Raw genomic sequence first — 26,632 nt, forward strand, 5'->3', positions numbered from 1 at the left:
GTCATGTATACCTCTGTGTTTGGCATTCTGAGTGTGTAGGTTGCTACCAGGTCGTATGAGCTGAGAAGAAACACCCACGATGCATGTGCTGCTCACAAGGCCCTGCTCTAATGTCCTGCAGTGGAATGATCATAATTCCTGAAATGTCTCGTTTTGTCAATTTGCCCACACCAAGTGACTTCCTCAAATCTTTATTAACTGACTGCTTATTCTTGTTTGACATGCAAATAAATTACAGGCTAAGACTGAAGTTTTATTAAGGTTTATATAATATAGAGATCTCTATAGAATAAGTACTTTTTATATGTTATGTCAAACGTGTGGAGTTTATTACTGGTTCTGAGAGCAAGGTAACTTCCTGAGAGACAGAAGGACTGCATTTAGTTCTGTTATGTCAAAGTAATGATACTGAAAAATGCATTACTTGGAACTTCTGTCTCCATTTAAAATGTTGTATATCACTATATTAAAGAATAGACTACTTGGAAGATATCACCCCTGGAACTCTGTTTCCCCCTTTTGCCTCAACTTTGGGCTATAACACCCCATTATAAATTATCCGAGTATCTTTGTTGTATCCTGCTGTTTGGAGTACACAGGAGTATACTCATAATTACTTGCTAAGTGGCTAAATTTAGTTGCCTAAAGTTGATGATAAAAAGTAACTCAAGGGTACTGTCTCTTTAAAAAACAGAAGTGGTTTCCTGACATTTCACTTTCTCAGAATCTTTTGCCAGTAGATTAAGTAATCAAGTCATTACGTTTGCCTGGTTTTTTCAGTTGCATTCAGTGTTTCTTCTCCTCATCTGCTGCACTTTTGGTTCCCATCTCTCTTTCCTCTTGGTCCTGACCTAAGTATATGTACTTGCTCACATGTAAAGGCTGTGGCACTGCATGGTGGGCACTGCCTCTCAGATCTGCTCAAATTCACCTGGGAAAAGAACATCTGTGCTGGGGCAATCCAGTTCCCTGCCTTGGCTGTGATGCCCTGTGATCATGAACTACCAGAGTAAACTGTTTGTCTGAAAATGTTTACTGCATGAAGTAATGCCACCAGTCAGTGCTTGGGAGTCCTGGCCCAGAAACAGCTGTCTGTAGAGTGGGGAACACTAAACTGCTATCAAAGGTAGCAGTAGTCAGGTCTGTGCCTCAAGCATTTGCCTGGTGCTAAGTTCTGCTCTCTCCCACCCTTAACTTTTTTTTTTCTTCCTTAAACTAGTAAGATCAAGCTACTTGGCAGTCTTCTGGAGAAAGCCCCGTCTTCTGCTGGCAATGCCTGAGGCTCAGTGAGGAAATGTTGCATAAATAAACAGCAGCCACTGATCCCATGAGCAGGCAAGGCTTTTTGTCTCAGAGCACAAAGGACCAGCTTGTGTTAACATGGAGGAAAACTGGGTCTAGGCATAGAATTATATGTCATCCTCAGAGGTCATGTCAGCTTGTCAAGTAACATGTGAAGAGGGTTCATTGCCCTGTGATGTGACACTGTGACTTGTAAGATGCACACCCAGCAACTTGTGTGTGTGTAAGATAGCAACAGCAGTGGCAGGGGGTGTGGCAGTGGGTGTATGCCGGTGTTTCGCAATACACTGTGCACATATTCATGTGGTTTGAGCTCTGAGGTTTCAGCCCCCTTCCTTAGGATCTTGTAAATGGGGAATATACCATCAGCTAGTTAAAGGAGTGGGTCAAATTCATTCCTTTAGAGTGCAGGTGGTCTGGATTTGGGTGTATCGTGTTCTTGACTGCTGCCCAGTAAGAGCATGAAGGTGTCAGAGTTGTGGCTGGTGCAAGCCCAGGAGAGCCCTGTGTTAGCTGTGGAGCAGCCCCTGTGTTAGAAACACACTGGTGATTTGAGTTTGAGGTTTCTGCAATGAAACCTAAATTTAGCACAAACCCACATTAACTAATTTTAACGTTCTGCTGCTGCACGAAGTCCTGTCAAGAGTTAGCTGGCTCTGGTGAGGATAGCCAAGGCTTGCCTTTATGCTCCAAAATAGCAGCTGGACTTCAGGTCTGTTTCTTTTCTCCCTACTTGTATTAACATTGCAATACTGCAGTCATGTATTTTGTGATACCTCCCCACTGGAGTTGCCATCACAAAGTATTGCCCTCCTGTAGTTAAATGGGATCTGACACAGTGAACTGAGCCAACTCTGCAGAGCTATTAATGCTGGACCTTTTTTTGCCTTGCTTCCAACTTTGTGGTGGGCTTTGGCTGCACTGAAGTGAAAGCAGAACCTGTAGCATGCCCTGGTCACTGTGCAGCATCCGTGGGTATTGCTGTGTGGGCACTGTGGGGCTGAGGGGCAGAGTGCCACTCTGATGGTGTCACAACTGGGAGAGCTGCGTGAGGACTGGTTGAGATGGCTCCTAAATGCAGTAACAGTCGTTGTAGCCTGTACTGGAATGGATACAGATCTAGTTCACAAAGCATGTGGAACCCCTGGACCCTGCTATACACAATCCCCTCTGTCTGGAACTCCGTCCTTGGGTGAGGTGAGGGGGAACCCCGGCAAGGGAATGGTTTTGAAACCCTCTTAACAATGCTGCAAACTGGTGACAGTCATGCAATTCCATAGCAGATGGTATCCAAGGCTTCATTTTGACTCTGCAAAGAATTGTTCCTTAAGGAATATAAGCCAGCTGCTGTTTCCAAACTGTTCTTGTTTTTCCTACAGAAGACAATGTTGAAAGCATTAAAGCAAATGAAAAGAAATATATTTGAATCGTGCATAATCTGTGTGATGACTACAGCTGTAGTTGTTTTGGAGGAGACAAGAAAATACTATCTAGTCTGAGCTTCTGTGCCTTTCCTGATAAAGCTTAAAAAGGTTTGGGTGTATGATACAATGCAGGAATCCTGTACAGTCTTGCATCCAGGATGTGTGAGCACCCTTTTCACTAAATCAGCTTTCAAGTTAATAATTACAGTTTAGGTTTTTATTCAAGGTAAGCCATAAATTGTTACAGTTGGTGCATCTTTTCCACTTCACAATTTGAAAGGATGCCACTTATTTATGTTTGACTGTGATAATAAGCATCTTGATCTTGTGTGTTTTTTAAATGTAAAGTAGAACTCTTAAGCTTATGAAAACAAAGACTGTAAGAAAGTATGTGGAACAATTGGAAGTATAAAACGAATGTTTTAAACTGATGATCTCCTCAACACTCCCTCCTTTATTTCAGGTCTATGACCCCGACTGTTGTGACAGCATTCTCCTGGAGCTGCGGAAATATCTGCCAAAATACTTCGGTGTCTGGTCACCACCTACTGCACCAAATGGTACTGTTCTAATTTTATCTGTTAATCCATGCGTTCTGGAAGAATATTCTGGAGGCTCATCTTTGGCAGTTGTGAGCTCTGTAGGATTTTTTAGTCTTGTTTTGTAATCCTGATGCCCAAAAAGGCAGAACAAACTGTTTAGAGACAAAGTTTCAGTCAATAAACAGCAAGGTATTTATTAAGACAACGTTGGGGAAACTCTCCGATTAGTATCGGACAAAAGAGCTCCAAAATCTACAGTGAGAAGCTACAGTATTTATACATTTCTAGTGAGGGATTACAATATTTTTACCTACATATTCATGCACAATTATAATATTGCAATATCTAGTTATAATATTCATAGCAGGCGGGGTTAGGGCGGAGCTGTCCATTTTGAGGAATATTATGAGGGGAGATCCTGTTACTTCATCTGGTGGTGGTGGTATTTTTGCTCTTCATCCTCATGAACTTTTCAATTTGGTCTAATTTTGCTGATTCTTTCAGATTCTCGTAGTGGGTGTTGCCAAGCATGGTGTTCTGGCTTTTTTTCTTGGGATTAACCTCTTCGCTACATGGGCCTTTAATTATGACTTCACTGAGAGTTAGATGTCTTCCATAAATTAGACCTTATCTCTTGGAGACTCCCCGGAAAGTTGGGTGCTTTTAGTGAAATCTCCTAGGTTCTGGCTTTTCTCTACTTCAATCCACTGACGTTTCCTCTAAGAACTGGTTCCAGTTTGCAGTCCTGTGGCTGGATTAGGTCTTTGGGGTCCTCCCTCCAGGGAAGATGGGATGTGGCTGTATGGCAAAGGTTCCCTGAGCAGTGAGTCTGATGCCTGTTGCTGCAGAGCTGCTGGTCTGGTTTGTTGTGTTGGAGGAGTGGGCGGGTTTCATGGTTGTGTCAGGCCATCAGAGCAAGAGGCAGGCACCTTGTGGGTGTGGAAGGAAGGAAAGACAGATGGGCTGGGGCTGAAGGAGAAGCATTCAAATTGGAACCTGCTGCTGGATCTCTAGAGATTGGATCCCATTGTCATGCTTTTATCACACAAAGCAGTAATTTCAGCACATGCCATACTAGTGAGCTCCTCTTGTCATACCTTGTCACTGGTGTGAATGGAACAAAGATCTGGTGTCTTAAATTTTGTGTTTGCATAACATTGGGAGTCAGGAAGAAAAAGGTATTTTGGTAAAGCAAGTAGAAAATTGTCTCATCAAGAGAAAATGGGTGTTACTGTTGTATTTAAAGCAGAAATTAGCTGTTCTTATGGAGACTTTCCTTATTCACACTGGGGAAATGGAGCTTCCAGAACATACAGAAACAAAGGGATGCTGTGGAGTCTATTTAAATACATGGCCACTAAAACTAGATGCCATGCTCCTTTAAAATAACTCTGTCTTCCTTTGCTTATACTGTCACTTGATAGGTTTATTTTCTAAAGAGAGTGGTGAGATGGAGTCCAAGGGCACAGTCTCAACTCTGAAAGAAGAAATCCAAGGAAGATTGTGGTAGTACCAGCATTTTCTTGGCTCAGATTTGCCTTCACACTTTCTTGCTTGGCATTAACTCAAATAGCTGTACCAGAGCTATATTTTATCTTCCCTCACAATTTTATGTGTGTCATGGAGCTCTCTTAATATCCCCTCCCATTTGCAAATGATTTTTTTGTATTTACAGTTTGCTCTTAAGATGTAAAAATAAAAATCTAGCCAAGATATAGTAGTTCATGACAACCCTAGTTTGCTTTGGGAATTCACTAGCACTGTGCACAATGGGGCTGAATTTTGGCAGGTCTCCACCAGGCATCCAGAGATAGGCAGTAGGAATAAGGCTTTAGAGGAAGAGAAACTTTTGATTTTGTTTGTTTTTCTTCTTGAAAAGGCTGTGCACTATCAGGAACCCTCTTCATAGAAAGCCATGGCAGCAGTTCAACCAAAACACTGCCCTGCCAACTCAGTTATCTGAAATATTAATGAGCTTTGGGTAGTCTTGATAGAAATCAAAGATGTTGGGGATGATGGAGCTTAGCAGAATGCATGTGTATCTTGTTCTTAAATGTAGACTGAGGATATATTTGTAGGGTTTTTTGCAGTCTTGACATTGGAAACCTGACCTTTGCCTTGGCAATCATTGTTCTGCAGGCTCTGGGGACACAGCTCCACACAAATCCCTGAGCAGTGAACCCAGTAATTCCCTATTGCTGCTAAACTGGGCATAGGTGACTTCTAAAAAACCAAACCTTAATTTAGAACCACTCTGAACTTGATTTGTTGACCTTCTCTCATGTGAGTTTCCATGTGACAGGTAAGCCGGAACTGCAGTGGGTAAGGTGAAGAACACCAGGAATTTATTTCCTTAGAGAAGTATTTAGGGAGAAGCATCAGTTTTCTATACTGAAAAAGTAGGTAAGTGGCTGAAATTGCTACCTAAAAAGGGTGAAATGTAAGTGAGAATGTAGAAGTATGACAGAAAAGATGGATGGATCCAGTATCAATAGAATTTATAAAAACCACAGTTGTGTTCTGCTGAAATTACTTACCCAATACTACTGCAGAAAATGGAGGTAGAGGTGAGTCCATAAGCTCATCTAAAATTGGCTGAATTTCAACTTTAGCTTCACTGGCATTGTGGGCTTTTGGAGTTTATTCACAAAGAAGTGGAAAAATCACTGGCATTGTGGGCTTTTGGAGTTTATTCACAAAGAAGTGGAAAAATTGTTACAAATACGTAGAAGCCAAGTGCTGCTGAGTTTCCTGGGTTTGGCTGTCTACTTGTTGCCCATCCCTTTTTAAATTTTTTTTAAGTAACTTTACTGCTGCTCTTTTCATACTGTTACCTAATTTTGTTGCCTATCCCGAGAACAGGGTAGATAAATATGACCCAGCTTCAAATCTTTCTGTTCTTCATTTGTTGCTGTGGCTATTGAGGCTTTTCTCTGCTTATTCCTGTTTTTGAGAGATGTCTTCTAAGTTATGAAAAGGAATCAGATGCCTCAGGTGGTTTTGTCACTTCTGTATCCAGTGAGGACTGAATACACAGGCATGCACAGGTACCCCCAGGACCAGCCAGTGGAAGGATTGAGGAAAAGTTGTTTCCAAAAGCTGAGAACAGTGATGTGATGGCACTGCCTGCACCAGGCATGACAAAAACGTGCCTGCTGTTTTTCCTCCGTGCTTATTTATCATTCACCTGCCCCCCACTTGCTGTGGGGCCTTCAGGCATGTCTGCAAGGACTTACCTTTTCTTATACCAGGGAGTCAACCTCTGGAGTGCAAGAGTAGAAAACATCTAAGACTACTCCTGGAAAGATGTCTCTTTTCCAGGCAAGAAACCTTTCTTGAGTAACATGAAACTCTCATCTCCTTGAAATGAATCTTCTGGAAGATTCTTCTGCACTTAACAGTGCTGAAGTCTTGCCATGGTTTATGCCATTGTGCTGGTTTAAAGGTAAACTGGCAGGAGAAATGAACCCAACACAAAAGAGATTGTAAGTCAGAGTTACAATTCAATAAAAATATTACAATACATGCAAAGACACAAAGAGAAATTGGTTTTAACCCCCAAACCCCAGCAGTATAACCCAGCCCCCTGGGGCACAAACATAGTGGGGTTTGTTGGCCCCTGTGCTGAGCCCCACATGGTTCCCCCAAGTCCAAAGGAAAAGGAAGGGACAAACCTGTTGGTGCAGATGATGGCACAGTCTGGTGGAGAGTGGTGGGCTCCTCCTGTTGAGGTTCTGCTCCTCCTCTGGATCTGACTGGTGGTCCCAGAGGTCTCCAACCTCCAAGATTATCAATGCTCTGGTTCAGGTGCACTCAGTACCTCCCCCAGCGCAGGGAGTTCCACACTGGGGGATCTGACTCTGGCAGTCAGGGGGGATTTTGGAATCGTTGCTGGCCTATGGGCAGAGCTGAGCCCTCAGGTGGGTGTGGAGGTGCCAAGGACTTCCTGCAGGGCAGTTCTCCCAGCTCCTCTGCCAGGCTTCTTTTAACACCCATCTTACAGCCTGAGGGGTCAGGTGTGCCCTGGGCAGCTGCTGCCAATGGGCCATTGGGAACAGTTCCTGGGAAACGGCACAGAGGGTGAAGCATCCACAGCTTTGGTCACACCCACACAGTGACAAACTGGTCCCAGCTTGCTGACCTAGGACAGCTGTTCATACTTGCTGAGTTTTGGTGGTCTCGAGGGTGGGGGCAGACTGTAATAAAATATGTAAATAATATGTGAAGCCACAACTTCCTGCCACTGGTAAATAGAAAAGGACAGGGCAAGTCCCTGAGGAAAGATTTATATAAATCCTTGTAATGCATGTTCAGGACTATCTAGCAAAGCAAGATACAAAATTGTTATGAATTCTTCTCGCTGCCGGGTTGTTTAATTTCATCTGGATTTAGGTGGTGAATGCATGATTTCCAGAAGCATGTTGGGTTAGCATGACACTATGTAATAATTTAGGAAGTCTTCATTGCTTGAAAAATCTGCAGGTTTTTGTTTAACAAAACAAGAAGAGGGAGGAGAGCACCCTGGTTACCAGGACTCGGGTTCAGACTCACTGATGCCCTTGAGAAGGGCACTCAGTGTCAGAGCCTCAGAGACTCTGTGTCTGACTTAAAAAAGTAGAGCAGTGATACCTACCTGAAGCTTTCTTTGTTTGCCTTAGTCTTAGTGCTTGGCTACATCATAGGAGTGAAAGTGAGAGTTTTGTATGTTCCAATATTGTAAGTTTGGGAGCTGTTTCATTAGACTATTGAATACAGTGCTAGTAAGCACTAAATAGTGCCCAAAACCCCAGAGTGTAAACACTTGATCTGTTTTTCTGAAGCTGTAATGAGTAAAAATAACTCATTATGATGCTTTATGTAACGTGGTATTGCTCTGCCCACAAAGCCAGACAGCCTTGTGGAAGCAGAGAAGTGCATTGAGGAGAGGTAACAGCCCTAATTCTGAGCTAGCAGTTACCTAATGAGAAAGACATAAAATCATTCCAAAAATTGTGCGAGAGAGATGAGTAATTTCTGGGTAAGTCACAGACTTTGACAAATAATTAGTATTTCCCAGGGTTAGTGTTAGCTATGAAGTTATTTTAATGCTTAATTTTTAAAAACAGTTATTCTTATATTTTTAGAAGGTCAGTAAAATAGTCTAGTTTAATAAATCTGAAATGGATGGGGAACTAAGCAGTTACAGATATTTAGGATATTTGGGAGGTACTGAATGTTGTTGCTGTATGGTTATAAAGAAGGAAAAAGACCAGTGGAATCGCAGACACCCATGGGTGTCCATGGGAATAGATGTTTTATGCTCCTTTCTATATGATTATATTTTAGGGTTGCTGAAAACATTGCATCTAAACAAGTTGTATAATTTGTGGTAACTTTCAATTTGTGTAGTTTTGTATTTGTAACAGTTTGACTCCAGAGCGCTCACATGATCCAAAGCATTTTGGGGTTGGTGGTGAAGGACTGCAGTCCTTTCCTGATACGTTTTTGTGTTAACTGTCTCTCCTCACCTCCCCTGCAAACCTGTGGCTCGGTGCTTTTGAGAGCTAAGTACTGAAAACATTGAACTCTATTTAGTTGTCTTCTGGATTGGCTTAGAACGATGGCACAAATCTGTCAATTGTGATTTCTGTAACACAGAAAAAGGGTTGGTGTGAAGGATGACAGACTTGGACAATTTTTAATAACAAGTAGCTGACAGGTTTTATGGACTCCCCAGGTTTCGGTAGTGGTTCCCCAAAGTCCCACAAAATCTGTGCTAGTATCTAACTGAGTTAGACCTGTATAACAACTTTGAACAGTAAGAGTGGTACCTGCAGTTCAGGTGGTATGGAGAGTACTTGTCCTGCTTCTCCTCTGGGCATATTCTGTGAGCAAACACCAAGTACTTTTGCTGCCTGGGGCTCCTCAACTGTGAGTTACCAGAGCTTGAGTGTGTTCCTGCAGTTGAAGTTAATGGGTGATCTAGTCTATAACAACTCTTTTTGCTGTAGGTGGATTGATCCTGCAGCCCAGTGGACACCGAAAGCTGATACAGAGAGTTAGCAAAAGAGTAGATTTTTTTTTTTTAAATAGTGTATTGGTTTGGCATGTTTTCCTGAGAATGACTTCACCTGGACAAGATGCTGTAACATGCCAGCTTTCAAGCCACAAACTGCCCAGGCGGTTACTTACATTTAAGACTTTTAAATTTGCTCACCAAACTTTTGAAAAGCCTTTAGTTTGTTATTATCTTGAATTCACATGGAGAAAACGCTGCTACACTTCCTGTAAGAGAATTTCTTTTAATTTAGTGAGAAAATAAGACATTTTGGAAAAACTTTTTACAGGGATAACATAAAACCAAGGCAAAAATATTTCACCAAAACTCCCAACCCAAAGACACAATCCTCAAAAGCACCCACCACAAATCAGTCAGTACACCAGCTCAGTAAAACACAAGTCACTGGTTTTAAGTTACCCACAAGAGAAAGAAAAGAGAGATTGAGAAAAGAAAAAAGTAAAGGAATAAATAGAGGAGAGAAGAACAGTTGTTGCCAAGCTTCAGGGATTGCCGTGGTGGCAGCTGCTTGCTACCATATTTATCCCTCATGGCCACGGCTCCCGGGCAGGACATCTGAGCCATGGCCCACCCAGTGCCGTCCAGACAGGGGTGACGAGTGCTGTAGCCAATCAAGGGCCCTGGGGACATGGTGTGGGGGGCTACCAGGTGTGCCTTCCTTGAGTGACAACCCAACCACATGCACACAACGGACTCAGCCATGAGGCTGTTCGTGTGCCGGCGTCTGTGCCGTGTGCCGGCGTCTGTGCCGTGTGCCGGCAGCTGTGCCGTGTGCCGGCAGCTGTGCCGTGTGCCGGCAGCTGTTCTGTGTGCCGGTGGCTGTGCCATGTGCCGGTGGCTGTGCAGTTTTCCTACAGCTGTGCCGTGTTTTTGCAGCTGGTTTGTGTTCCTGCAGCTGTGTCTTGTCTGCAGCTGTACCAAGAGGCTACTGGCCCCACCGTGTGCCTTCAGCTGTGCCATATGCCTGTGCCGTGTGCTGGCAGCTGTGCCATGTACCTGCAGCTGTGCTGTGTTTCTGCACCTGATTCGTGTGCCTGCAGCTGTGCCATGTTTCTGCAGCTGGTTTGTGTTCCTGCAGCTGTGCCTTGTCTGCAGCTGTACCAAGAGGCTACTGGCCCCACCGTGTGCCTTCAGCTGTGCCATATGCCTGTGCCGTGCGCCTGCAGCTGTGCCATGTCTGCAGCTGTGCCATGAGGCCACTGGTCCCACCGTGTGCCACAGGCCTAGCCCTTCCCACACATGCAGACAAGGTGGTTGATCCAGCACAGTCGTAAAGCGGGATGGTGAGATACGAATCCATCTCCCACACATGCCTAGTCCCATTCATACATAAGCAGGCATGTAAGGCTTAAATGAAACTTTTTTCAAATTGATGCATACGTAATTTGGGAAATTGGGACATTTCATGATGGTGTAAATTGGGACATTTCATGATGCTGATCATGATGGTGTAAAAACTGAAGCTCTCAATAGGACTTAAATTAATTAATAAAAGTCCCTGTTATTTCTTTTCCTTAAGAAAATGTTTCTACTTGTCAAGGGGAAATGAAACACTGCTTGTTCACCTTATGTTGACTGACTGGTTTTGTTACCTGTCTATACAACTTTCAAACAAGACACTTTGTGCCTTTTCTCTTTTTAAACTTGAACTGGTTTTGCTTTCATTGGCAATCCTGTTTTTTATCATATTGCAGGAATAGGGAAAAAGACAATGTTTCTGTATTTGGACTACATTAAAGTTAAAGAAATAGACTTTTGGAATAGCCTGTACCAGAAGGAAAACCAGACTTGAAGTGTGTGCCTGATGACAGGTGGATTTGATAGGAGGAATGAGACCCGTGTTCAGGCTGTGTGTTGCCTGGGTGTGTGCCGTGTCCTGGCAGTGGCTGGGCAGAGTCGTCTGCAACCTGGGCATTTACTAAAGTTCATTTGCTGGGTGTATTCTGACAGTCAGTGCTGGGGATTGTGCTTATAATAATCTCTTACCTGCTCTGGAGAAAAGCACAGGTCATTTTTATCAGGTTTTAGATACTCCTTTAAATCTTCATGCACTCCCAAGTACTTCTGGGTTTTTTTTTTTGTTCTAGTCACCCTCCCAAAAGGACTGTCAGAAATGGATGAAAGGCATTTGTTAAACGATTTGAAGAGTGTTTTCCCTACAAGATGTGCCATGAGAAATGATTACAGATGCGAGTGGGATTAAAAAAAGCAAGATGAGCTGCACTTCAGCCCCTGAAGTGCAGGACTGAAATGCTAATTTAACTTTTTAAATGACACAAAACACTGTCTGCATTGCAAAGCCAGCCATGCAGTCACCTGCATTTGAATGTGCTTAGTAATTCTCTTTGAGATATGTTAATGATTAATAAAAGCTACTCACGGATTTCATATGGGCAGTAATTTGAATTTGAATGCTAAGTAAGCACATGTTAATTGTATATAATTTTCTAAACAATAAGACAGTTAGAATTTCATACCAACAGAATTTGTTGGTGTCAGTGTTCGGAGACAAATTTGACCCTTAAAAAACTCATGCGATGTTAAGCCTTAAACTATTCATCTTCTTTCAAGGGAGCTCAGCTAAAGCCATGTAATTATTTTGCTTTGACCCACTGTTTACAGAAGTTTGTTTTTTTGACAGATACGTATCTAAAACTGGAAGACGTGACCCGTAAGTTTGATAAGCCCTGCATAATGGATGTGAAAATAGGTCAGAAAAGTTACGACCCTTACGCTTCGGCGGAGAAGATCCAGCAGCAGGTCAGCAAGTACCCGCTGATGGAAGAGATTGGCTTTTTGGTGCTTGGCATGAGGGTAAGAACTTGTTTTGTCTTCAGTTTCAGCTTGTGCTCAGGCATCTCATCCCACACCAGGTACAGGGACTGGTTTTCCCAGCAAAGGACAGTCCTCCTGTGTTTTATGCAAATAAAGCTTTATCTGAATGTGTTGGTAGCAGCAGTATCAGCTGTTGGGTGAGACCTGTTCCAAAGCAGTGCTCTGGTTCACACCAAGTGTTTAACTTGGCCATCCCTTACAGGAAACTGTTTGCAACCTGGGCACTGTAAACATATATAAAGGAGAGGTTGGGTATTTAAAATCAAATATAGTTGCAATTAATTCTTCACCACCACAGCAGATATTTAAAATTATCCAGGGATTTTTTCGTCCTGTTTTTTTTCCTTTTCTTTTAGGCTTATATCAGAGGTTTACTTGGCCATCCCTTACAGGAAATTGTTTGCAACCTGGGCACTGTAAACATATATAAAGGAGAGGTTGGGTATTTAAAATCAAATATAGTTGCAATTAATTCTTCACCACCACAGCAGATATTTAAAATTATCCAGGAATTTTTTTGTCCTGTTTTTTTTTCCTTTTCTTTTAGGCTTATATCAGAGGTTTACTTGGCCATCCCTTACAGGAAATTATTTGCAACCTGGGCACTGTAAACATATATAAAGGAGAGGATGGGTATTTAAAATCAAATATAGTTGCAATTAATTCTTCACCACCACAGCAGATATTTAAAATTATCCAGGGATTTTTTTGTCCTGTTTTTTTTTCCTTTTCTTTTAGGCTTATATCAGAGGTTTACTTGGCCATCCCTTACAGGAAACTGTTTGCAACCTGGGCACTGTAAACATATATAAAGGAGAGGTTGGGTATTTAAAATCAAATATAGTTGCAATTAATTCTTCACCTCCACAGCAGATATTTAAAATTATCCAGGGATTTTTTTGTCCTGTTTTTTTTCCTTTTCTTTTAGGCTTATATCAGAGGTTTACTTGGCCATCCCTTACAGGAAATTATTTGCAACCTGCGCACTGTAAACATATATAAAGGAGAGGTTGGGTATTTGAAATCAAATATAGTTGCAATTAATTCTTCACCACCACAGCAGATATTTAAAATTATCCAGGGATTTTTTTGTCCTGTTTTTTTTTCCTTTTCTTTTAGGCTTATATCAGAGGTTTACATGCTAAGCTAATATTTCTAATAATTTAATAATTTTCATCTTAATGTTGTTTTATAAATAAAAATAATTTTTACATAATTATTCTATTTAGGGAACAGTGACTAAGCTCTCAGAGGTGATGTATGTTGCTATGAACAGCTGTTTACATTCTGCATTTTAAAAAGCTCTCCATCAGAAGGGAACCTCTTTTGATGCTTACACACTCAAGGAAGAGCTGTCAGGGAAGGTTTGTTAGGTGTGGATGAGGCCCTGCAGGTGTCTGTACTAACTCTTATTCCTCTTAGAAGTACTAACATTCAGTATTTGTGTATTGGCTACTTTAAAATTTCATTGCAAAGCAAAGCTGTACTGAACATTTGTGGCTCAGAAACAGAAATGTTTTGAGGTCAGTACTGAGTTCCTGATGCAATCCAGAAGTTGTTTTCTTCTCCTATAAATGGGGCACAAATAATTTTCTTTTTGATGTGAGATTTTTGTTTTTCTTCTCACATACACAAAGCCAGGGCTCCTCAAGCTCTGCATCAAGATGTGTAAATGGCTGCAGACTTTGATAAAGTAATTCTAATATCTCTGTAATGTCTTGTGCAGAACTGCTCAGGCTCTGAGCCTTAACTCTGCCATGAGATAAACTGTTACAGCCATAAATTATAGTGGTCATGTGTAGTAATTATGTAAGCCCATGAGCAAGAACGTGGGAGTCGAGTCAAAAACCAGCCAAACAGTTTAGATGGAACAGGAAGGTTAGAGATTATAGCTTTGGATTTGGTTTCTGTCATTGCATAACCTTTCTTATCTCCTGTGTAAAACAATGTACTTCATGTCCTTTGTTGCAGTGCAAAAGAGGTGATTGATTGTTTCCATTGTGATTGTTTTTAACATTGTGAGTTATTTGTATCTTAGTCCTGTTGCAGAGATGTTTTTTGATCCCCTAGTTCAGACTGGATGTATAATGATGATTCCCCCAAGCAGTGCCATTTTCCATCCAATGTTTAACTAGATGAGATTTGTTTTGTGCCTCTGGCACCAAATTGCATGTTAGAAATTGTTTTTTTTTCCAAAGAGAATTGAAAAGGTTCCTCCTCCCCTCATGCAACACTTGGCAAAGTCTGAATTCACAAGGAAATTTTTCTGCCTCTTGATTATGGGTTGATCTTGCCCTGTCTGCTTGCTTTATTTTTGCAAGATTCTCTCCTCCACACGTTCTCCAGCACAGATAAGTACTGGCTGAAACAGCTCACATGCTGGGTGAAGTTTGCTTGTGTCTGCTGGACATGGTGTAAGATGTTTCAGGAGTTAAATGGGTTCATTTTAATCTCTCCATTCACTGTTATTTTTAACATGGAGGTAGATTTGCCTTGTGAGTTTCTGTTTTAGAAGAGCAAGAAAGAGAGGGCTGGGAAAACCAGAATGCAGCTCTGCGTTTTTTAAAACACCCATCCTATAAGTTGTCATAAAGAGATACAAACAAAAGAAGTGTTGTAGGTGGGGTTTTACCCCAAAACTTCTTTAGAGTGTATTTTTACCCCAAAAACTATTGATACAGCTTATTTTATGCAAGTGTAAATAATCAATCATCTCTTGGTGTATCAAATATCTGTGGTCTCCTGCCTGGCTCAACATAATTTATATATACAGTTCTGGCATTTGACATGCTAACCTATATTTATCTTGACACACTGAATAGACAGAATAAATGCCTGGAAATGCATTTAGAAAATTACTGAAATAATACTGGTTAAAACCACAATTCCATATTTAGTGGAGAGGTTCCTTTCTTTAAGAGCTGCCCCATCCCTGAAAGTGTTCAAGGCCACTTGAAAGTGTTGGATAAGGCTTGGAGCAGCCTGGTCTAGTGGAAGGTGGCCCTGCCCGTGGCAGGAGGGGATGGGAACTGGATTGTCTTTAAGGTCTCTTTGAAACCAGACCATTCTGGGGTTCTATGAGATTGGACACTTTCTTTTTGTTATTAAAGTACTGAGAGTTTAAATATGCGTTGGAAATCTCAGATACTGTTGTGAAGCCCTAAAAGTCTGTAAAAAAGACTCCAAGCCAAATTTTTAGTAGGAGATAAGGTAAAGGGTAGTTGCTGTAATGAGCACCCAGGCTTGCCCAGGAATGTGTGGGCAAGCTTTGATTTCCATAGCTTTTATAATATGATCCATCCAATCATCACTTTACACATTTCCAGTTCCACCTCTGTCCTGCCTCAGTCCCACCCCCATAGGAATTGGGTCTAGGGTCAATGAGACCCCCCCCTTCATCAGTCTCCTCTTCTTCAGCACACAGAGGGCTCTTGGAGGGTTTCCAGTGTTCTGGGTCACTCTGCCCTGTGTTTGTCTTCTTCTGATACCCTTTAATCTTGTATCTTGAACAACAGACTAAACAGCTAAGGAATTTTAGCTCCCTGTTCTGGGCCAGGGGGTAGCGATAGAAGGACATTTAACTTCAGCTGCCAGAAATATTAACTCACTAAAATCTACTTTGCTACAGCTACTCGTGTTCCTAAAATCTACAAAATGTGAAAATCAAAAAAAATCAAAAATCCTTCCTGCATCAGTGGCAATAGCAAAAATAAAAATTGTAACATGGTTTCAGCAGTAGGCACACAAATAGATAAGAAATCTCTTCCCAGTACAGGAGTCTTAAATACAGAGCGTTCTGTTGGGTGCAAGCAGAATGTGTGGACTGTGCTCTCATTTCAGATTTGCAGTCCATTTTAGAATCCACAGTTCCCAGTTTCTGCAGGTTTAATTTTTTCCAGAATACCTTGATTGCTGTCTATTCCATAATATTTCTGAAACCCTTTTCTGAAGCTCAAACTGGTAATTTTACCAGTATAATCCATCCTTGACCTCTGTTATTTGTACCTATGAACGTGGGTACAGTAATGTTTAATAATCAGAGCTGGTTCTAGAAGTGAATTTCTTAATCTACAGCACATGTTTCTGCAGGATGTTTTCAAATCACAGTAGCTGAGTCTGTTTTATGAGTTCTTTATGAAGTCTTTCAAGTATTGTGGTAATTTTCATAAGCTCTGATCTGTTAATAGCAAGACTTAGGAAGAGAGAGGTAATAAAGATATTAAATCCTGAATCTTGTGTTCTGATTCTTCCATGGTAAAAATTTTTTTTACATTTAAAGTCTAATTCAAACTGATGTTTATAAAAACAGGAAGACAAAGCAAACCAAAAACTAAAAAGCAAACCAACCAACCAAGGGTTGAACTCAATGATCTTGGAGGTCTTTTCCAACCCAATTGATTCTATTCTATGAACTCCCCAGAAAAACAAAACACAAAACCCCACAGCGAACCAAAGAGACTATCAGGTATTTTTTTCTTTTGTGAAAAGGAGGCAAAAAAGAAATGGATTCTAGTGAGATGCTCTGTGGAAGTTCTGGGAGTCCAAAATTCTGTATTTTTAAGATGGTTCATGATTTAACTGCAGCATCATTGTTTCTTTTCTTTAGGAGATGAATAGTCTGCTTTTTCATCAAATAAGTTTCAACAGAGTTGAAATTCTACAATTTACTTATCTGAGGACTTTACTAAACATTAAATGGACTGTCAGAGCATTTGGAGGTACACAGTCTTTGGAGCACTCTGATTTTGTTATGTGGTTTAACACAAGGGCATGGTGCCCAGTATTTTTTAAAAGAATATATTTTTTCCTCTTGGTACTGATTGCCACTGAAATGCTGAGAGTTATGTAAGAGTGGGCAGAGTAATATCCAAGTATGTCTTGGAAATAGGAGAGCAGGGATGCATCCTTCCTGTGCTGAATTTTCAAGGCAGCAGCAAGCAGGGATGTATGTACTTGGATCACATATTGTCTAGCAACAACAAGGTAAGTTCAAAAAAAAGTAAGAATTACTGGAGGGAGTGTTTATATAAATGGTTTTGGGTGACTGAGCATGCTCTCAGCAGCAGTGATAGAGTGAGAACATTGCTATAAAGCAGAGAGTCTCAGGTTTGGCCTAGTTCTTTTACCAACCCTGGACTGCCCTTCTCCCTCCTCCCAAAGTCTTCCCAGCAAAGGGAAAAAGAACCTGAAAAGAAAAGAACTCAAAAGAAACTGAACTGAATTAAAACAGAAATTATGGTTTTTTTAACCTCTACAACCACGTATGCAATTTGTACACACTATGTGGGGCCCCACCCCAGGGAAAAAGGAAGAGGGAACGGGGAACAAGGGATCAGGAGGGACAAAACCAAACCAAACAGACAAATACAATTAAAAACTTTAAGAAAGAGGAGAACAGGCAATTATACAATCTCACCACGTCCCGGGCTAGGAAACCAACTGAAACAAGGGACTGTGCAGGCTCCTCCTGCTCCCCCAAACCTCACCAGAAGAAAGAAGACCAAAAAAAATTCCTATCTCCCCTCTTCCTACTTCTACGTGGAAAACACGTGTGGAATACTTATATAATGTCCACTTCCTTAGTTACACCTGGTTACTGAGGAAGCCATGCCTCAAACCCATCACACAGAGATATCAAATAAGAGAATGTATTTTTTAAAAAATGTTATTTTTCCTTTAAATCCTTGCTTTATCTCGTTTTTGGAAAGGGAAAAATAAGGCTTGTTGAAGCTGTGTTCAGGTCTTGCACTGTGACAGGATTATGATCCTGCAGACAGACCTGGGTTACTGGGCATGAAGAAAACCTGTTTTCCTATGTGGGCAGTCGTGGGGTAAGGACAGAAGGTGAGCGGGTGGGCCTTGACCTGGTGCTGGCAGTGCCCCCCCAGAGTACTGATGCTGGTGCTGATGTGCCTGGGCGAGCTGGGCTGCCAGCTGCTTACTCCTTGCATTCAGCTCAGCTCTAGTTTTGGCAACAAGCTGGGGACTGACCTTCAGATGCCAGTCAGGAGTGCAGAGGTGCCTTGTAAATAGAAAGGGCTGTGTAATGTCTGTAAACACTTGTTTGCTCCTGCCTGTACGTGTGTGGTGTAGGGGCATTTAGGGAAAAAATCCCAGGGGTGGGCAGCTCTCGGGTGCCCTGGGGAGACTGGATGCCTTGGCATCAGAGCATGTATCCCTCATCTCCTTGTCTTGGCTTTAGACAGCAGATCCCAGGCTGTCGTTGTGGTCCATGCAAGGGATGGGCATCAGGAGCTCTGTAGGGAACTGCTGGTGTGTGGGAATGTGAGCAGCTCACAGGTCTGTGCTGGGTGTGCCATCACGTCGGCCTGTGCTCTGCAGGTGCCCTCTGTAGTGCACAGGTGCCTGCTCAGGATAGGTTGGGGTTGTTTTCCCCAGTTTCAGTGATGTGGATTAGTAGATATTTTTGCAGATGTGAAAGAGCTCTGCAGGTTACTGAATAGTGATTTTTATTTGTGCTAGCAGTATCTCCCTCAGACAGAAATGACAGTCTAAACATGCATTTAAACTGTACTTTCTGGAAGTCAGGGAGCTGTTGCAGTAAGTATTTGAACGGTGTGTACATTTTTCTGCCTCAATGTGGAAGTTGATACTGATTGACTGTAATGAACATTGCATAACATTTGATACCTGTTTTACTCAGTTTAATGTCCTAAAGCTGAAGTTGCAAGGTTTCCAAACTGTGTATCTCTGGTGAGACCTTGCAAGGGTTGTGTTTTTATTGAAGACCACACCGGGCCAACTTTTTATTTTAACTCAAGTTTTTCATCAGTCCAGGAACATCAGATGAACTTTAACTGAAGAAAGGGTATAAAAAGCATGAGAGCAGCAATGACCAAACACCTCATAGGGAAACAAAAGCCAAGTGCAGGTGGAGAATGTCCAAAGATCATTTCCCTTGACAGTTTATGGTCTGGATTTTTTAATGTGTTGCCCATACAGAGTCACCAGCTATGGTTAATTGAAAACCTCTACCTGTTAGCATGCTGAATTCCAGAGCCATTTGTTCAGGAAGCTGACTGAGTGGGAGCTGCTTGTAGGCACAAGAAGGAGCCTTCTCCCTGTCAGTCAGAACAGCTCTGATCTTGCATAGTAAGAATATATAAAAATGACTCATGAAGTAGGAGGTTTCTTGAAGGCAGAGCTTTGCAGCTCATAGGAAGAGTTCTCTTTGTCTTGCACTCTGCAGTGAGCCTCTCTGTGAATATGGAGCAAACACATAACAAGCTGTGGCACATGAATAAGAAATGAGATTTTCCTGTCTAATAATTTCTTGGCTGTTGTTAAGGATCTGACTTGTCATTGTTCTGACAGAAATGGGCTAGTACAGACAGCAGCAACAACAGGGATACAGAAGAAACTTGGTTCAAGGCAAATAACATTTTGGGAAGGGTTAGGAGTGGATTAGTTGTGACAGTGTAAACCAAAGTGCAGTGAAGCAAGAGGTCTGTCTTATAGGAAGTTGATTTTGGTTTCCTGCTCCTCCAGCACATCCATCCTTGTGTTAGGGGGATAGGTGAGGGTGGAGCAAGAACTGGAGGGAGATTGTCTGTCTGAGCTTGTGTTTCTGTTCCCTTGCTTTCAGAACTGGGCTTAATGCATTTGTACCTGAGTGAGGTTTTTCAGGAATGTTTCAACTGGACTCTTCCCTGCAGTTGAGCAAAGACTCAGGGTGATGGTCAGAGGCAGCACTTTGGCTAACATGGAGAATGCCTTCATGGTCACCCAGGTCTGTTGTTCTTTAATGCCACTGGCTGCAGCCAAGCCTGTTGGTGACCAAGGGTGTTCTGAGTGCTCATGGCAGTTATAAATACACACATCACACTTGCAGTGTGGGTGTGGGACTTCATAGTTTGTCTGTGACCACTTTGTGTAGTTAAAAATGCCCTGTTAATGACAAACCTGCTCATCTGCCTGGGTGTTTGTAACTACAGAAAGACATTTTGGGGAACGCTTTTGTGCAAATTTTAAGAAGAGGGTGGGGTGACTTCATGGGAAATGCAGCCCAGGAGCCCAGGGGCTGACATGCTGCTTCAGTGTTTCTTTGGAAAACAAAATGAGCTTGCAGATCTTAATCAGCATTTTTGAGCTAGTGCCCATGTCACAAAAACTGTAGCTCCTACAGGAAGAAATATGACTCTGGTAAACAAGATGTTTTGGTCAGGAACTGCTGCAGTGCTGATGTCTGCAGGAATCTGCCCCTGGGCTGACTACATGAGAATGTTTAATATTAAATTGAAGACACAGCTAGTGAAAACTTAGATGTACTCATCAGACTGTTGATTCTCTTTCTAAACAGTACATTTATTTTATTCTTACTCTGTCTGACTCGTAGCTCTTTAAAAAGTTTTTGAAACTTTTCTGTTTTTGAAAGTTACTTTGATACCTGAAGTGTTAACATAAATAATCTTTGGGTTCCTGTGTGGTATGCTGTACTTATTTCATGTGCTTTGGGAAAAAAAAAACCAACTAAAACTAAGTTGAAAAAAGTTTCTGTTTTTTTGAAACAAAAATCACAGTTTTTGAGTGCAGTTGTACAATAATTTATCTCAGCTATGGCTTTCTTCAGTTCATAGACATTGAGGCCTCAGCTTCTCCAAGTATCATAAGAGTGAAAATAGGGATCAGAGCAGTGGGAAGTTTCTCTGCTACTGAGTGAGTTCAAACGTTCAGGCTTACAGTTCTTAGTTTAGAACGAGAATTATTTACTGCTCCTTCAATACAGGGTTGATGGCTTAAATCAGTTTCCACAAACTATGATTTAAGTTCCTTGGGGACTCTCAATTTAATTACTTCTATCTTTTTGTCAAAATAAAAGCTATTTGAGACTGTTCTTCCCAGCTACTTTGCAAAGCAGGAGGTGGGGACCTGTATACAACTGGATTTGTTGTGGTTTGTGTGGGGGAGAGAGGTGTGCTGCTGTTTCACTGTCCTGGACTTTCTTTGTTGGCTACAACAAGTCCCCAGAGGAGATCGGGAGCAGGCACCTCAGCTGTGTGCCCTGACTTGCTTTCCATGGGATCCTGTCTCCTCCCAGCAGGGTGAAGGGAATGCTGTGGTTGGGATGGATGCTGTGGGGTTGGGTGGTCTGAACAAGTGCCAAGCACAAAGTTCCTGCCAGAGAAAACTGCCTGCTTGGTAACACCATTTTTTCTGCAGGCGAGAATTGTCTGCACTCTCATAAACAAATTATACTTGGGCCCGTCTGCCTGGCATGTTTCTGCTATGGAAATTATTTCAGTTAGGGAGAAAATGTGTCTATATGTAAAACATTTTTGAATTAAGTTCTTAAGCTTGTACAATTCCTGATATGGACAAAACTGTACCCGTGTGAGCTGCCTCCCTTTCAGATGAGAACTGATGTGCTGCTGTCGAGGCTGCCACCCAGCTTTTGCTTGGCTGCTGTCATTTATTCAGTGCAGCCTCATTTGTGCTGACAATTACAATTTTGGATGGTCTTATGGAGCTGACTTGTGGTGGTAATTCTTGCTGTTTTGCTCTTGGGCTACACAGTTTTATATTTTTGAGAATTCAAAATAATTGCATCGAAATTGTCCTTGTTGTGTCTTACTGATTTAACACCCACAGTAACACAGATAGGAGTGGGATAATTTCAGATCTCTGCTTTGATTTGCAAGGCAAGGGCCATATAAAACAGTTCCCTGTAACGGGTACGTTGCTTTTTTCCACCACTGTGATGTCTCCGATGTGGGAAAACTGTAGCTTGGAGCCCAAGGGCTGAAGGGAGGGTTTTGGAGAGCACCAGAGGGCAGTGCTGGCCACTGCAAGAAACATAAAAACCTGCAAGGACTAAATGGTACCCAGGGTTTTGTGGCCTGGCTGTGAGGTGTCTCTTGTTCTGCAGAAATACTGGTGGTTTGAAGTACATATGGGGCCCCCTCCTTGTCTCTTTCAGGTGTACCACATCTCTTCAGACAGCTATGAGACACAAAACCAGCACTATGGAAGGAGCTTGACCAAGGAAACAGTTAAGGACGGTAAGGGAATTGATGTGTAAGAGTTCAGTGCTCTTGGATATTTTGCATTTATTTCCTTATTTACAGAACTCTATGGAAAAAGTAATCTGCATGATCCTATTTTAAAAGTCCCTTTCTGTCCTCATGCCAGACAGGTCTTTAGCTGTTCTCTGTAGCATTTGAGCTACCTGTCAGTCTGAAATTGAGGGTGCACTTGGCTGTAACAGCAGTGCAGACTACAGGAATTTCCTCCTTATGTCTCTTTTTAACTGGAGGTGATAGTTGTAGAATTCAACTTCTTTGCAGCTTAGAAATAGAAATATTTTAAAAGAATTAAATGTTTTTATAATGTATTTTTTATCTCTAGGTGCCTTCTGTGAATACCTGAGTGTCTTTTATATTAGAAAGCTGCTACAAATGCATGTTTCAGTTCAAGGGACCTTCTCAGTTGAAGTCAATCCACATATTGCTCTGCATTAGCCATTAATAAAAATGCTGCCATCATACAGCTGTTTGGTAATGACTATTGCAGAGTAGTTATTGATGACAGCTGTTCTTCTGTCCCCCAGCAAGACACAGAAGGGCACACACATGAACACACTCATGATAACAAGCTGCTTGAGCCTGTTCGTCTGTGGAGAATTTGATGGGTTTCCATTTGCCCAGAACTGTCCAGACATTTACTAAAATGACCTGGGGAGCAGTAACCATGTTCTTTTACTGTTTGATTGATACATTTAGTTTTACCTACAACGAGAGCCCAAGTGGTAGTGTTATACAGCAGGTGAGGTGGCAGAAGGTATCAGAGTTTCTTGGTTCACTTTGGCTTTAGTTAACAACTATCTGAAAGGAAACTACCTGAATGCTTTCTTTCCCTTCAAATAAGAACTACTCTCATCCCAAAAGAAATAAAAATTACTTGTTTTTCTTTCAGAGGTGAAAATAATCCCCAAATGTGTCTATTTCTTGCAGGCATCTCAAAGTTTTTCCACAGTGGGTACTGCTTGAGAAAGGATGTGGTAGCTGCCAGCATTCAGAAGATTGAAAAGATTTTGGAGTGGTTTGAGGGCCAGACACAACTCAACTTCTATGCAAGCTCGTTGCTTTTTGTCTATGAAGGTTCATGTCAGGCGACAACGGTGCGGTTGAGTGATGTCACCTTGGCGGAGAAGAGAGGAGTGCCCAAAGGTCTCTTACCAGGTGGAGATGTATTGGAGTATAATAATAATATTCATGTAATCAATTCTACAGAGAATGGAAAAATTGAAGCCTCTGTAAGTAAAGGCCTGTCCAAATTTTATGCACTTCACAAAAAGGCATGCTCAAAGAGGCACCACAGCCAGCTCTCACTGAAAGTTGAAAACTTGGAGCAAGGCAGCGTGTGGAAAAGCAGCACATGCATTGCACAGGAGCACCTGAACGGGAACGTTCTACCCCAACTGGAAAAAGTTTTCTATCACCTGCCAGCAGAGACCAAGGAGAGTGCAAATGTTGAAGTCCGAATGATCGATTTTGCTCATGTATTTCCCAGCAGTGCAAAGGATGAGGGCTACATTTATGGCCTGAAGAATCTAATAACAGTACTTCAAAATATTTTGGATAACTAAATTCTTTGCTATGTTTTTTATTGGGGCCAATGATAAAGAGCCACAACATGAAGAATTTCTGCACTTGTAATGCTGTATAACTGGGTTTGTATTGTTCTATATTTTATTTGTCTTTGTACTTTTGGTAGAAGGGTTTAACTTTTTATAATTTCACTCAGGAAAATAGTTGATAGTTAATTAGGGAGTGTGAAAGGATGAAGATACTGAGATAAAGCAGGATAGATAGATTAATAGAATGAAGTGTATGTGGTTGTCTTAAATCCAAGGACTACCAGAAGCAAGGGTTATGTTACTTCCTTTAATAATTTTAGCATAGATGACACTTGCCCACTTAGCCTTTGACACTGAGCCGCATCTCCATGAACAGGTGTTTAGGAAATAGGCTGAAAGCTGTAAGGTGCAGGATCAATGCCCTCAGTACTGCCCTTGTGTTTACTGTATTTGAATAACTGGAGTAACCCTGCTTGGAGAGAAATGCCCTGCTGAGTCAGCAGTGGCACCAGAAGCCAGTGCATCAAAAAGTGCTTTTCCTTGTCACAGGTTGACATTGCTGTTCTTTCAGCTCTGAACTGGGGGCCCCTTCCCCTTTGTGGGAATCTGTAGCTGATGTTCACCACAGATAAACTACCACGTAATTTGTGTTGAGGTGCTAAGAAAATGCTGGAGTGTAACAGGCTTAAACTGCACAACTTCTAGGGAAACTCTTAGTTCCTAAGAGCAAAAGTATGCAAATGGGAAATGTTCCAGGAACTGATTTGGTTTAGGAGATTAAGTCAGTCTGTTAATGGAGTGTCTGACGCTGTGATTAAGGGAAATGCCTCACTCCATTGTTCTTGTGGCCCTTCTCTGAAAGCATTGCTCTTAAAAGCACCCCGATGCAATGGAGGAAGAGAGCACTTTGAGCAAGCATGCAGAGATCTCCACTAGCCATTGGCTGCCTGAGTTTTTGCAACAAGCATTTCATGTTTCTGCTGCTGGGGAGCACTGGCTGGAGCCATGAGCAGTACAGGCCAAGGACTCCCCTTTGGAGGTTGCTGAGCCCTGGAGCCATCACGTGTGCTACTGCTTGTGCAGTAGAGCTGTGGCTATCCCACCCTAATGACACACAGGCAAGCTGTGTAATTTGAAAGTTGTCCCATTTTTTTCCTTTTCATGGGAAAAATTCAGACTTTTTTATGGAATAATTGAGGTCGGGATGATTTATCCAAAGCAATTTTGGTGTATCTCTTCCATGTGCTGTGTCTGTGTCTGTGCATATACAGTGAGCTGTATAAAAAGTGGGAATGGCTGAGTCTTGCCATACCCAGAGCAGGATTTTAATGCTTAAAGCAAGCCCCAGGAGGAAACCACTTTAGAATGGATTTGGTAATTGGAAACTTACTTCATATTGTGACCCCGTGGCCTTGCTACTCTCTGTACACTGACCTGCACTCTGCACTCAGTTGTGTGCACATCTTGGCAAGTTCTTAATTTGTCTTTCTGAGAAGGAAATACATCCCTTTTCAAGCAAATATGCTGTTTCAAATTAAGCTGAAATTTTAGCTTGAGAACTTGGGTTAATTGGAAGAAACAGGGTATTAATGTGTGTAGAACTACATTATTTAAACTTTAGAGCATTTATTGGCCAAAGCATTCAAGAATGACACCAACTGTTAGTAACACAATGTTTTTGAAGTGTGAGAAAAGGGCCTTGCAGAAGGGGCTGTATCATTTTCTTGGCAATTTTATGTGAATTATGGTGAAGGCTGAGGGGAAAGTACCAGGAAGAGAGGGACTTTTTTCCTACCTGGTATTTCTCTTGCACCATATAGTCAATATATTCCCAAATGTCCATGAATTAATTTAAGCCATATTCTACAAAGTGTTTGTGGGTTTGCTTGCTTTGATGCTGGTTTCTCTCTTATCATTGCTTTGTTCTATCCCATAAATAATCAACAGTAGAGTAATCCAGGCTGGTAGTGGCCTTGTGATGATAAGTTTACAAGGTTTTATAGAAAATGTGGGCAAAAACCACTTAAACATTATGATTTTTGTCATCTGTAATTCATCTCTTCCGGATTTTAATCCATTTTGTGCCAGAGAAATCAGACATTTGTCTCAAAGGAGTCAGTTATTGGAAAATGATTGGAATGCTCTTGGTACCATGCACTCTCCTGTCTCTGCTTTAATATACACTTCCTCAGTGTTTGAATGCTCTTTAAGTATTGATTCTTTTGTTGGCTATGGCAGTGTTTGTAATGCACCTGAAATATTGTCAACCTGTCATAATATTTTGAATAAAAAAATAATTTTATCATGTTTTTTGTACCAGTAGTTACTACGAATGTGTTTCTGTTAATTTGAAATGTAGCTTGAGAGATAATAGTATTTTTTGTTGGAAGTTGTGCAAATAAAGCTTGCTGTAGAGGTGTTTGAGCATAGTACCAGCTGCTGAGTTTAAGCCTGCAGAGCCCTTACATTCACATTGCTCTTGCATATTTTAGACCTGGTGTCTCTATTGTCTTGTATCTGATCCAACTGGAGATACATTCACAGAAATTATTAAACAGAATATGAAATTAATCAAAAGATGAAGAGGGGAAACACTGGTAACTGAGCTGGTGCACTGCCATCAATGTCCTTCCTCCCAGAAATGCCCCTTTTGTTCTCTGGGCAACATGTACAGGACAGGCAACCGTGACATGGAAATCCTTGTGGGAATGGTAACAAGGCTTGTAGGTGTTTCTGTCCTGTAAAATGAAGGGAGGATCCCTGCCCCAGGCTGGTGTGGTGGTACCTGGGTGCTGGAGCTGTTTGATTTTCAGCAGAGTTGGGTTTAGCAGAGCTGGCTGTCAGAAGGGAAGACTCATGCAGGATTGTCACTCGT

The 26,632-nt window shown here is 41.7% G+C and overlaps 1 protein-coding gene across 1 annotated transcript in view; it reads left to right on the forward strand.

The window, feature by feature from the left end:
• The window catches only part of IPMK (inositol polyphosphate multikinase), a 43,366-nt gene extending 17,180 nt beyond the window's left edge, over positions 1 to 26,186 (forward strand). The window contains exons 3-6 of the mRNA XM_071563575.1: positions 3,190 to 3,286; positions 11,968 to 12,140; positions 22,099 to 22,180; positions 23,132 to 26,186. Coding sequence (XP_071419676.1) covers positions 3,190 to 3,286; positions 11,968 to 12,140; positions 22,099 to 22,180; positions 23,132 to 23,766 — 987 coding nt within the window. The 3' untranslated portion in view covers positions 23,767 to 26,186. The remainder of the gene's footprint in view (positions 1 to 3,189; positions 3,287 to 11,967; positions 12,141 to 22,098; positions 22,181 to 23,131) is intronic.
• The last annotated feature ends 446 nt before the right edge of the window (positions 26,187 to 26,632 follow it).

This window comes from Pithys albifrons, chromosome 9 (genome assembly GCF_047495875.1).
Source record: "Pithys albifrons albifrons isolate INPA30051 chromosome 9, PitAlb_v1, whole genome shotgun sequence".
Taxonomy (NCBI): domain Eukaryota; kingdom Metazoa; phylum Chordata; class Aves; order Passeriformes; family Thamnophilidae; genus Pithys; species Pithys albifrons.